At 40.0% G+C, this 11,555-nt stretch overlaps 1 protein-coding gene across 1 annotated transcript; it reads left to right on the top strand.

Moving 5' to 3' along the window:
• The first annotated feature begins 2,777 nt into the window (after positions 1 to 2,777).
• LOC124248489 (RAF proto-oncogene serine/threonine-protein kinase-like) lies at positions 2,778 to 4,722 on the top strand. Its single transcript, XM_046678530.1, is given in 2 exon segments — positions 2,778 to 3,095; positions 3,097 to 4,722. Coding segments are annotated over 2 exon segments (1,944 nt in total).
• Positions 4,723 to 11,555: the final 6,833 nt, after the last annotated feature.

The following is an 11,555-nucleotide window of genomic DNA, read 5'->3' as shown; positions in this document are numbered from 1 at the left end:
GAGGAGACCAAGTAAGACCCAGGAGTACTTGTGAGTTGAGGAAATGGAGCTGAGAATACAGGAAGGCCAATATGTCTAGAGTTTGCAGGACAGAGTACCAACTGAGAGAGAGCTGCACAGAGAGATCTCCACAGACCTCCAGGGAGTTCCCCTTGAGTCTTCAGCTGAGTATTGATCAGAACATTTTTGTGAAGAAACCAACACCGAAAAGAATTAGAAGAAACAATCCCCAGAGCTCATAAAGGGCCAGGAATACTTCCTGTTGCCACAAACGAGTGTAGAACGTCATAATTCTTGAGGCATCAGGGAGAATACTCAGAAGAGTTTTACTTATTTCACCTAGCAAAGCTTGAAAACAAGACATGAATAGATCAAACTATTTTTAAATAACTTAACTACATCCGAGAGAAAGTTCTGGAATATTTATAGGAATACAAAAATATCCAACAGCCAAAAAGGTAAAATTCACAATGTCTGCATCCAAAATTTACCACGTGTGTGAAGAAATAGGATAATTACAATCATAATCAATTAAAGTTGACTCAAAATGACAGAGATGATAGTTAATCAAAGAACATTCAAGCAGTTATTATAACCATAGTTCATATGTTCAAGAAACTAGAAAAAAGATGTGAAGTAGAGATATGAGGATATATATTCTTAAAACGATTCAGGGCTGGCTCTGTGGCCGAGTGGTTAAGTTCGTGCACTCTGCTGGGCAGCCCAGGGTTCGGATCCTGGGCGCGGACATGGCACCGCTCATCAGGCCACATTGTGGTGGCATCCCACATATCACAACTAGAAGGACCTGCAACTAAGATATACAACTATGTACGGTGGGGTTTGGGGAGATAAACCAGGAAAAAAAAAAAAAGGAAGATTGGCAACAGTTGTTAGCTCAGGTGCCAATCTTAAAAAAAAAAAAATCCAAATCGAACTCCTAAAGATAAAAATTACATTAAGGGCAGATTAGAAATTGCAGAATAAAAGATTAGTGAATGTGAAAACCTAGCAATAGAAACTATCAAAAATGAAACAAAGAGGGCCAGCCTGGTGGTGCAGCAGTTAAGTGTGCACATTCCGCTTCGGTGGTCCGGGGTTCACTGGTTTGGATCCCGGGTGTGGACATGGCACTGCTTGGCAGGCCATGCTGTGGCAGGCATCCCACGTATAAAGTAGAGGAAGATGGGCATGGATGTTAGCTCAGGGCCGGTCTTCCTTGGCAAAAAGAGGAGGATTGGCAGCAGATGTTAGCTCAGGGCTAATCTTCCTCAAAAAAAAAAAAGAAGAAAGAAAGAAAGAAATAGATACTAAAAAAAAGAATGAGAGGAGTATCAGTGAACTATGAGACAACTTCAAAACTTCACTTTATGGCCTAAAATACATATAATTGGAGCTCACAATGGGAGGGGGAATAGAAAAAATATTTAAAGATACAGAAGTTGAAAACTTTCTAAATTTGATAAAAATCATAAATCCACACATCTGTGAAGCTCAATGAACTCAAAGGACAAGAAACATGAAGAAATTCACTTTAAATAAAAAGACTCAATAGTATAATAAAAAGATGGAAAAAAGATAGACCATGCTAACACTAATTAAAAGAAACTTGGAGTGGCTATATTAAAATCAAAGAAGACATCAGAGCAAAGAAAGTTATGAGGGATAAAGAGAGTCAATTCATAATGATAAAGGTATCAATTCATCAAGAGAACATAAGAACCTTAGATGTTGATGCAACTAATAACAGAGCTTCAGAATACATGAAACAACAACTCATAAAACTGCAAGGAGAAATAGATAAATCCACAATTATAGTTGCAGACTTCAAATATACTTTCTCAATAAGAGATTGAACAAGTAGTCAGAAAATCAGTAAGAGTATAGAAGATGTTAACAAAACTATCAACTAAGTATCATGACCTATTTGATATTTACAGACCACTCCACCCCTCAAAACCACAGAATACATATTCTTTGGAAGTGCACATCAAATATTTACCATGATAGACCATATTCTGGACCATAAAAAAGAGTTTCAATAACTTTCAAAGATTTCCAAACATACAAGTATGCTTTTTGACTACAATAGAATTAAGTTAAAAATTAACTATGGATAATCTCTGGAAAATCCTCAAATATCTTGAAACTAAATAACAAATTTCTAAGTAACCCATAGGTCAAATAGGGAATCAAAAAGGAACTTAGAAGATAAATGAACTGAATGAAAATGAAAATAAGGCATTTCAAAATTTGTGGGCTGCAGTGAAGGCAGTAACTGAAAGAAATTTATGGCACTAAAAGCCTATATTTGAAAAGAACAAAGTCTCAAATCAATCACATCATCTTCTACCTTAAGAAACTGGAATAATAAAAACAGATTAGATCTAAAGTAAGGAGGAGGAGCACCGAGTGGAGCGCTCGCCTGCCTTGGCCGCCTGAGAGTCTCTTCACCGCGGGCGCTGGGCCGCCATCTTAGATGGCGGGAGTAAGACGAGAGCGAGCGGACTGGAAGGCCGCCCTGCCGCTCTCTTTGGGCCCCGAAGAGGGCCAGCTGGCCGGGCTTTAGGGCGTGTGCCCTGAGGCGCGGAGCGCGAGTGCAGCGATGCGGGGGCTGCCCGGGGCCCCGTCCCCTGGGCTGGGGACGCGCCGAATGTGACCGCCTCCCGCTCCCTCACCCGCCACGGGGAGGAGGAGCGGACCAGACGCTGCAGCCGGCCGGCGGGACACGGAGGCGGCCCGGCTCCCTCGGGTTTAAGTATTGGTAAGCTGCATCAATGGAGCACATACCGGGGGCCTGGAAAACGATCAGCAATGGTTTTGGATTCAAAGACGCGGTGTTTGATGACCCCAGCTGTATCTCCCCTAAAGTAGTTCAGCAGTTTGGCTATCAGCGTCGGGCGTCAGATGATGGCAGACTTACGGACTCTTCTAAGACAAGCAACACTATCCGTGTTTTCTTGCCAAATAAGCAAAGAACGGTGGTCAATGTGCGAAATGGAATGAGCTTGCATGACTGCCTTATGAAAGCACTCAAGGTGAGGGGCCTGCAACCGGAGTGCTGTGCAGTGTTCAGACTTCACGAACACAAAGGTAAAAAAAGCACGTTTAGATTGGAATACTGATGCTGCCTCATTGATTGGAGAAGAACTTCAAGTAGATTTCCTGGATCATGTTCCTCTCACAACACACAGCTTTGCTCGGAAGACCTTTCTGAAGCTTGCCTTTTGTGACATCTGTCAGAAGTTCTTGCTAAATGGATTTCGATGTCAGACTTGTGGCTACAAATTTCATGAGCACTGTAGCACCAAAGTACCTACTATGTGTGTGGACTGGAGTAATATCAGACAACTCTTACTGTTTCCAAATTCCACTACTGGTGATAGTGGAGTCCCAGCACTGCCTTCCTTGACAATGCGTCGGATGCGAGAGTCTGTTTCCCGGATGCCTGTTAGTTCCCAGCACAGATACTCCACGCCCCACGCCTTCACACTCAACATCTCCAGTCCCTCCTCTGAAGGTTCCCTCTCCCAGAGGCAGAGGTCAACGTCCACACCTAATGTCCACATGGTCAGCACCACCCTGCCTGTGGACAGCAGGGTGATTGAGGATGCAATTCGAAGTCACAGTGAATCAGCTTCACCTTCAGCCTTGTCCAGCAGCCCCAACAATCTGAGCCCAACGGGCTGGTCACAGCCTAAAACCCCTGTGCCAGCACAGAGAGAGCGGGCACCAGGATCTGGGACCCAGGAGAAAAACAAAATTAGACCTCGTGGACAGAGAGATTCAAACTGTTACTGGGAAATAGAAGCCAGTGAAGTGATGCTCTCCACTCGGATTGGGTCAGGCTTCTTTGGAACTGTGTATAAGGGCAAATGGCACGGAGATGTTGCAGTGAAAATCTTAAAGGTTGTTGACCCCACACCAGAGCACTTCCAGGCGTTCAGGAACAAGGTGGCTGTCCTGCGTAAAACACGGCACGTGAACGTCCTGCTCTTCATGGGGTACATAACGAAGGATAACCTGGCAATTGTGACCCAGTGGTGTGAGGGCAGCAGCCTCTACAAACACTTGCATGTCCAGGAGACCAAGTTCCAGATGTTCCAGTTGATTGACATCACCCGGCAGACAGCTCAGGGAATGGACTATTTGCATGCAAAAAACATCATCCACAGAGATATGAAGTCCAACAATATATTTCTCCACGAAGGCCTGACAGTGAAAATTGGAGACTTTGGTTTGGCAACAGTCAAGTCGCGCTGGAGTGGTTCTCAGCAGGTTGAACAACCCACTGGCTCTGTCCTGTGGTTGGCCCCAGAGGTGATCCGAATGCAGGATAATAACCCATTCAGCTTCCAGTCCGATGTCTACTCCTATGGCATTGTACTGTATGAGCTCATGACAGGGGAACTGCCTTACTCCCACATCAACACCTGAGATCAGATCCTCTTCATGGTGGGCCGAGTGTATGCCTCCCCAGACCTTAGTAAGCTATACAAGAACTGCCCCAAAGCAGTGAAGAGGCTTGTGGCTGACTGCGTGAAGAAAGTTAAGGAGGAGAGGCCTCTTTTTCCCCAGATCTTGTCTCCCATTGAGTTGCTCCAACACTCTCTACCGAAAATCAACCGGAGTGCTTCTGAGCCATACCTGCATCGGGTGCCCCACACCGAGGACATCGATGCCTGCACGTTGACCACGTCCCCTAGACTGCCTGTCTTCTAGCTGACTTCACACCTGCACTCAGGCCACCAGGGGAGGAAGGGAAGCCAGTAGGCACATTTCTGCTCCCTTTCTATGGGGACAGAGAGCTTGTTTCAGAGAAGCTGCTGCTAAGGACCTTCTAGACTACTCACAGGGCCTTAACTTCATGTTGCCTTCTTTTCTACCCTTTCTGGCCTTGGGAGAAGGAAGCCATTTGCAATGCTGGTTTGTCCTACTCCCTCCCTGCATCCCCCATGCTCAAGAGCCGAGCCTTCTCCAGATGTACCAGTGGCTGCTGATGGCAATACATGATCTGGGGCCCCAGCTATTGGTTAAATGAGTATTTTTAGGGCAAGAAAAAGCACTCGGAGGGGAAATGAAGGTAAGCAAACCAGCCCTGACGTGGGGACATGTGGATTTAGGAAATCAGCTCCTATGAGGAATGCTTATCACAGGAAGGACTTTTCTTCAGAGATAGTGGTGTGGCGCCAAACAGGTAGTTTTGCACATAATGCACCAAACAGCCCAGGACTATCAAGACCGTGGCCACCTGAAGGAGCCTGCTTTGGTACTATGGAACTTGACTTTGGGGACACTTCCTTTTCTTGGAGGGCTCCAGTGCATTGAGATGGTTTTCCAGAAGAGGCACTCGGCCTGCCCCTCCCAGTCTCTGCCCTCTCAGGGAGCAGTCTTCCATCATGCTGAATTTATTAGTCTTCCAGGAGCTGCCCCTATGGGGTGGGGCCACCAGGCCAGACTTGTCTTTCTACAGTCACATCATGTGTATACAAGAAAGCCAGGAATACAGGTTTTCTTGATGATTTGGGGTTTAATTTTGTTTTTATTGTGCCTGACAACAATACAGTTGTCCAATGGTTCCTTAATTATGTTATTTTAATAAAATAAATTAAATCTAAAAAAAATAAAAAAAATAAAGTAAGGAGAAGAAAGGAAATAATAAAGAGCAGGGAATATAGCACTGAAATAGAAAAAAGAAAAATAATAGAGTAAATCAATGAAACCAAAAGCAGGTTCTCTGAAAACATTGATAAAATTCTGGCCAAACTGATTATAGGAAAAAAAAGAAAAGAAACATAACTTACCAGTATCAGGAATGAGAGGGGTAAAATTACTCTATAGAGTCTACAACTATTAAAAAGGATAATAAAAGAATATTATGGGCAACTTTATGACAAGACATTCAACAACTTAGATGAAATGGACAAATTCCTCAAAAGACACAAACTACCAAAACTCACTTAAGAAGAAATAAATAATTTAAATAGCCCTATATGCATTATAGAATTGAATTTATATTTAAAAATCTTCCCACAAAGAAAATCCCTGGCCCAAATGGCCTTACCAGAGAATATTTCCAAACATTTAAGGAAGAATAGTATTAATAGTACAGAAATTCCTCCAGAAAATTGGGGAGTTGAGAATTCTTTCCAACTAACTTTGTGAGGCAGCAATATTACTCTGATATCTAAATTAGGCAAAGATACTACAAGAAAAGAAAAATATAGACAAATAACCCTAGTTATCATAGATACAGTGATTGTTAGCAACAATTTTGCAAATCAAATTTAGCAATATAAAAGATGTAATATATCATAACTCTGTAGGAAAGAACTTATCCTTGCCCAAAGAGAGGTTGGGGTTTTACCCTTGATTCCTAGGAGATAATCTCTAAGCCCTTGGAATTTACTACCTGATAAAGTGTCTTTGTTTACTTGAGGGTTGTAAGCCATGCAAAACAATCTGACAATATGATCTGAGGTGGAGGCTTTTGGTTATGTGGTGTTAGTTCAATGTCTGGAGAAGCTGGAAACTAAGGTTAACCATGTGGGCAGTTCACCATGTCTTTGTGACAGAGTCCCAATAAAGACTCTGGACATCAAGGCTTGAGTGAGCTTCACCAGTTAGCAATACTCCAAGAATATTGTTACACATCATTGCTGAGAGAGTAGTGCTTTTTATGACTCTACTAGGAGAGGATGAGTAGAAGGTCCATCCTTGAAACTTTCCTCCACTCTGCCTTGTGTGTCTCTTCCCTTTGCTGATTTTAATCTACATCCTTTCCTCTTAATAAACAACAATCATGAGAATAACAGCTTTCAGTGAGTTCTGTCAGTTGTTCTAGTAAATTATTAAAACTGAAGGTGGTCTGGAGGATCCCCAAATCTACAATTGATGTCAGAATTGAGGGTGGTCTGTGGACTGTTCTCCATTTTACAACGACTAAATGTGATTGATCCCAGGAATGTAAGCTTGATTTAACACTTGAAAGTAATTCACCATATTATCCATATAAAAGAAAAACATATGACCATCTCATTAGATGCACAAAATGTATTTGACAAAATCCATTATTGAAAAAACCCACAGTACACTAGGAATAGAAGAGACATTCCTCAACCTGATATATTTAAAAAACCCTATAGGTAACATCATTCTAAATAGTAAAAGACTGAAGGTGTTCTCTCTAAAAATCAGAAACAAGGAAAAGATGCCTGCTGTCACCACTTCTATTCAACATTGTACTGGAATCTCTAGCCAGTGGACAAAAGGGAGAAGGAAGAGGAGGAAAAATAAAAGGCACCCAGATTGGAAAAAAGAAGTAACACTGTCTTATTTGCAAGATAGCATGATCATCCATGTAGAAAATTTAATGGAATCTACAAAATCACTACAAAAACTAACAAATGAGTTTTTGATGTTGCAGAGTTTAATATCAATGTAAATAATCAACTGCATTTCTGTATACTAACAACAAACAATTGGATATTGGAATAAAAAACTATCATTACAATAACACCAAAATACGAAATACTTGGGAATAAATTTGATAAAAATATGCAACACCTGTGCATCGAAAACTATAAAAAATTTGTTAAGAGAAATTAAGGAAGACTAAAATAAATAGAGAGATATACCATGTTCATGGATAAAAAGACTCATTATCTTTAAGATGTTAATTCTCCAAATTGATCTATAGACCTAACTCATTTCCAATCAAAATCATAATAAGCATTTTTTTGTAGAAATTTACAAGCTGATTCTAAAAGTCATGTGAAAATATAAAGGATCTGGAATAGCATAATAATAATAATAATTAAAACCTTGAACAAAATAAATTTGGAGAACTGATACTACCTGACTTCAAGACTTATTTTATATATATAGCTATAGTAATCAATACAGTGTCATATTTGTGTCCACACTGACAAACAAATGAATGGGAGTCCAGAAATAGACCTACATATATATGATTAATTGATTTTCATCAAAGTTATGATATTGAACCTCTTAATCTCAAGTTTGTGTGCTCAATTCTCAGTAAACCAATCACTGAGCTTGGAGATGGAGAAAGGCTTATTGGAACTGGCCAAAATGAGGAGGTGGGAGGATAGGTTCTCTCAAATCCACCTTAGCAAGAGAAGAAAGCAGAAGGTTTTATAGAGCTAAGGAGGTTGGCAGGAGGAGTTTCAGAGAAAAAAAAGGGTAATCCATGCTCTTTCACTTCTGATAAGCCCCCGGGCAATCTGACTTCTGGGTGTAAATGGCAGCTGGGTGCTTGTTACCTGGTGATCCTTGAAGGCATTCTTTTTCTTCTGCAAAACAAGCTCATAATCCTTGTGACCCTCAAATCACCCCTCTGCTTAAAGAACAAAACAGTAAATTGACAAGATTAACTTCTTTTCATCTATGTCTGTGTTGGGAATAAGGTAAAAAGGTAATCATGTTCTTATTAAATATTTGCAGTAACCCTCAGGTAGCTGACTTCAGTAGCAAAGGCAAGTCAGTGGAGAAAGCATAATATTTTCAACAAATGGTGCTGGAATAACTGGATATCCATCAGCAAAAAAACAAACAAACAAACTTGTTTGGTACTGTGATGTTGTGATTTATAATAAGAAATATGTATTTGGTTTTTGTCCTGTTCTTGGCACAGATTTCCTGTGTTATGTTAAAGAGGTGACCTTTGGATCTTACCTAAGGATGGCGGCTGGTTGCCAGTGGACCAACCATCTGATTAAGGGGTTGGAAATTTCAATTCTACATCTCCTGCTATCTCTGGGTAGATAGTGTCAAAATCCAGTTGAATTGTAGGACTCTCAGCTGGTGTCAGAAGTGCTTGGTGGTGTGTAGAAAAACACCTATACATTGTAATTGGTCACAGAATCATAGATACCTTGCTCCAAATACAGAAATTAACTCAAAATGGCTTATAGGAATAGAAATAAAACTTAAAACTATAAAACTTTCAGAAGAAAACATAGGAGAAGAAAGACGTTGTGACCTTGGATTAGGCAAAGCTTTCTTAGACACAACACCAAAAGCATGATCTATTTAAAAAGATAAATTGGACTTCATCAAAATTAAGAATTTCTACTCAAAAAACTCTATTAAGTAATGAAAGAAAAGCTGCATACTGAGAAAGTATATTGACAAATCACGTATCTAGCAACGGGTTTGTATCCGGAACATAAATATCTGTCAAAAATTACCAATTAAAAAACCAAACAGCCTAATAGAAAATGGACAGTTTGAATAGACACTTCACCAATATACAAACATATATAAATATATAAAAATGTGCTCAACACCATTTCTCAATAGGAAAATGCAAGTAAGACCATATGAGATATCACACAACTATCAAAATGTCTAAAATTAAAAAGATGGATCTACTAAGTGTTAGTGACTATGTGGAACAACTGGAACTCTCATAGATTGTTGGTAGGAATGTAAAATGGTACAATCATTTTGGAAAACAATTTGGAAGTTTCTTAAAAAGTTAAACATACACCTACCAAATAACCCAGTCTTTCCACTGTTAGGTATTTATCCATAAGAAATGAAAGTCTATGTCCACATTTGTACACAAATGTTCATAGCAACTTTATTTGTAATAGCTCCAAACTGGAAATTCTCCAAATATTCACCAACAGGTGAGTGGATAAACAAATTATGGCATATCTATATAACATACTAGAACCAATTAATAAAAAGGAATGAATGGTGATACTTAACAAGGATGAATCTCTATTTTGAGTGAAAATAGCCAGACACAAAAAAGTACATACTGTAGGATCCCATTTATATAAAACTCTAGGAAATGTCAACTATTCTATAGTAACAGAAGGCAAACCAGTGCTTGCCTGTGCTGGGGAGGAGGCAAGAAGGGCCGAAAGGGAAAGATTACAAAGAAGAATGGGGAAACTTGCACTTCTTCTTGATTGTGTTGATGGTTTCATTGGTGTGAACATGTGTCAAAATTTGTCAAGTTGTACACGTTAAATATCTGCAGTTTACGATGTCAAAGTATATCTCCACAAAGCTGTTAAACATTTTCTTTGAATGGACCCAAAATGTTATTTTGTAAAAGCTACAAAGCAAGTAATTGTTCATTGACACAGTCATCGTCATGAAGTTTAAGCCTTATACTGAAAATGAATAACTACAGGGCAGGGCAGAAGGTTTAGTGGGCTGTGCAACAGCCAGTGTGTGGTGGAATCAACAGTCAAGATGCATTTTCTGCTCTGCTGCTCCTTCACACATTCATGATGTATGGCTCTCTCCGCCTGTATTTCCTGTGCTTGTCTCTGGCTACCTTTCTGGGAAACACTCATGTCTCTTCCATTCAACACTAGATCTGTACCTCATGACCTCCGCATCCATTTTGTTCCATTTTCATTCTCTCATGCTCCCTTTGCTTGGGGAACAATTTTGAATCCTTCCTTCTTCTCTCTCTCTGTTCCCTTTGAACTTTTATCTTCAGATTGGCCTTGGGTTCTTTGATCCCTTTCCTTTGTTCTCTCCTGCATTAGCAGCACTCATAGCTTCATCGGTCTCAACCTCTGCACTTTCTTCATCAAAACTTGCTGCTTTCTTCCTGTCGTGGTTAAGTACTTCTGGTTATTTTCCCTCCTTTTTCAAGCTCATTTCAACAATAGAAATAAAAGTACTCCTATCATATATACATATTTTTTTCCTCTAACATAAATATAAAACAAAACCGAGATTGTCCACAAGATATTATCCAAAAACTAGTATATAAATTTGATTCAATCCAATCAAAATCCCTTGTAATTTATGTGTGTTTAGTCATGCAACATCTTATATAATAGGTGTCTTCATATACCGCAGGTGGGAGTGAAAATTGGTCAAACAACTTTGGAAAAAAGATTTCCAGGATTTAGCAAATTTGGTGATCATGCACACAAGCCACAGACTCTATGCACAAGAGTGTTCATAGCAACATTGTTTGCAATAGTCCCAATCAGGAAACAACCTAAATGCCCATCAGCAGTAGAATAAATATGGTAATTGTGGCCTCTTTACACAACGGACCAAACTCTTTGTCTCTGGTCTCATGGTACTCTGAGCCATCTTCCAAATTGTACCCAGAGGACTTACTGTACAGCCTAAGACTGATAACATATCTCCTTTACCTGGAAATCTTTAGTGGGTCTTTATCACTTACAAGGTAATGTCCAAACCATTTAGTATGGCATACAAAGCCCTTCGTGATCTTGCCTCCCTACATCTCCAGCTTCATCTCCTAACCCTCCCTACTACACACACACACACACACACGCACACACACCCCCAACACACACAGTTTGTGCATCATGCTCTACTGGGTTATTTCTATATCTTCATCATCTCCCCAGGCTGTTTCATGCTTTCATATTTTCATGAGCTGGTCATATTTTTCTGCTTAAAATCCCCTTTCTCACTGATATCTATCTGAAAAACTTCCTTTAAGAATTATTTCCCCAACTATGCTCTATGTTATAGGAGTACTTGATACATGTTCCATATAACATGTTATTTTGTGATTTATT

The sequence above is a fragment of the Equus quagga genome, chromosome 1 (assembly GCF_021613505.1).
Source record: "Equus quagga isolate Etosha38 chromosome 1, UCLA_HA_Equagga_1.0, whole genome shotgun sequence".
Classification (NCBI taxonomy): Eukaryota; Metazoa; Chordata; class Mammalia; order Perissodactyla; family Equidae; genus Equus; species Equus quagga.
The sequence above is the reverse complement of the archived record's forward strand: the minus strand, read 5'-3'. Positions and strand labels throughout refer to the sequence as shown.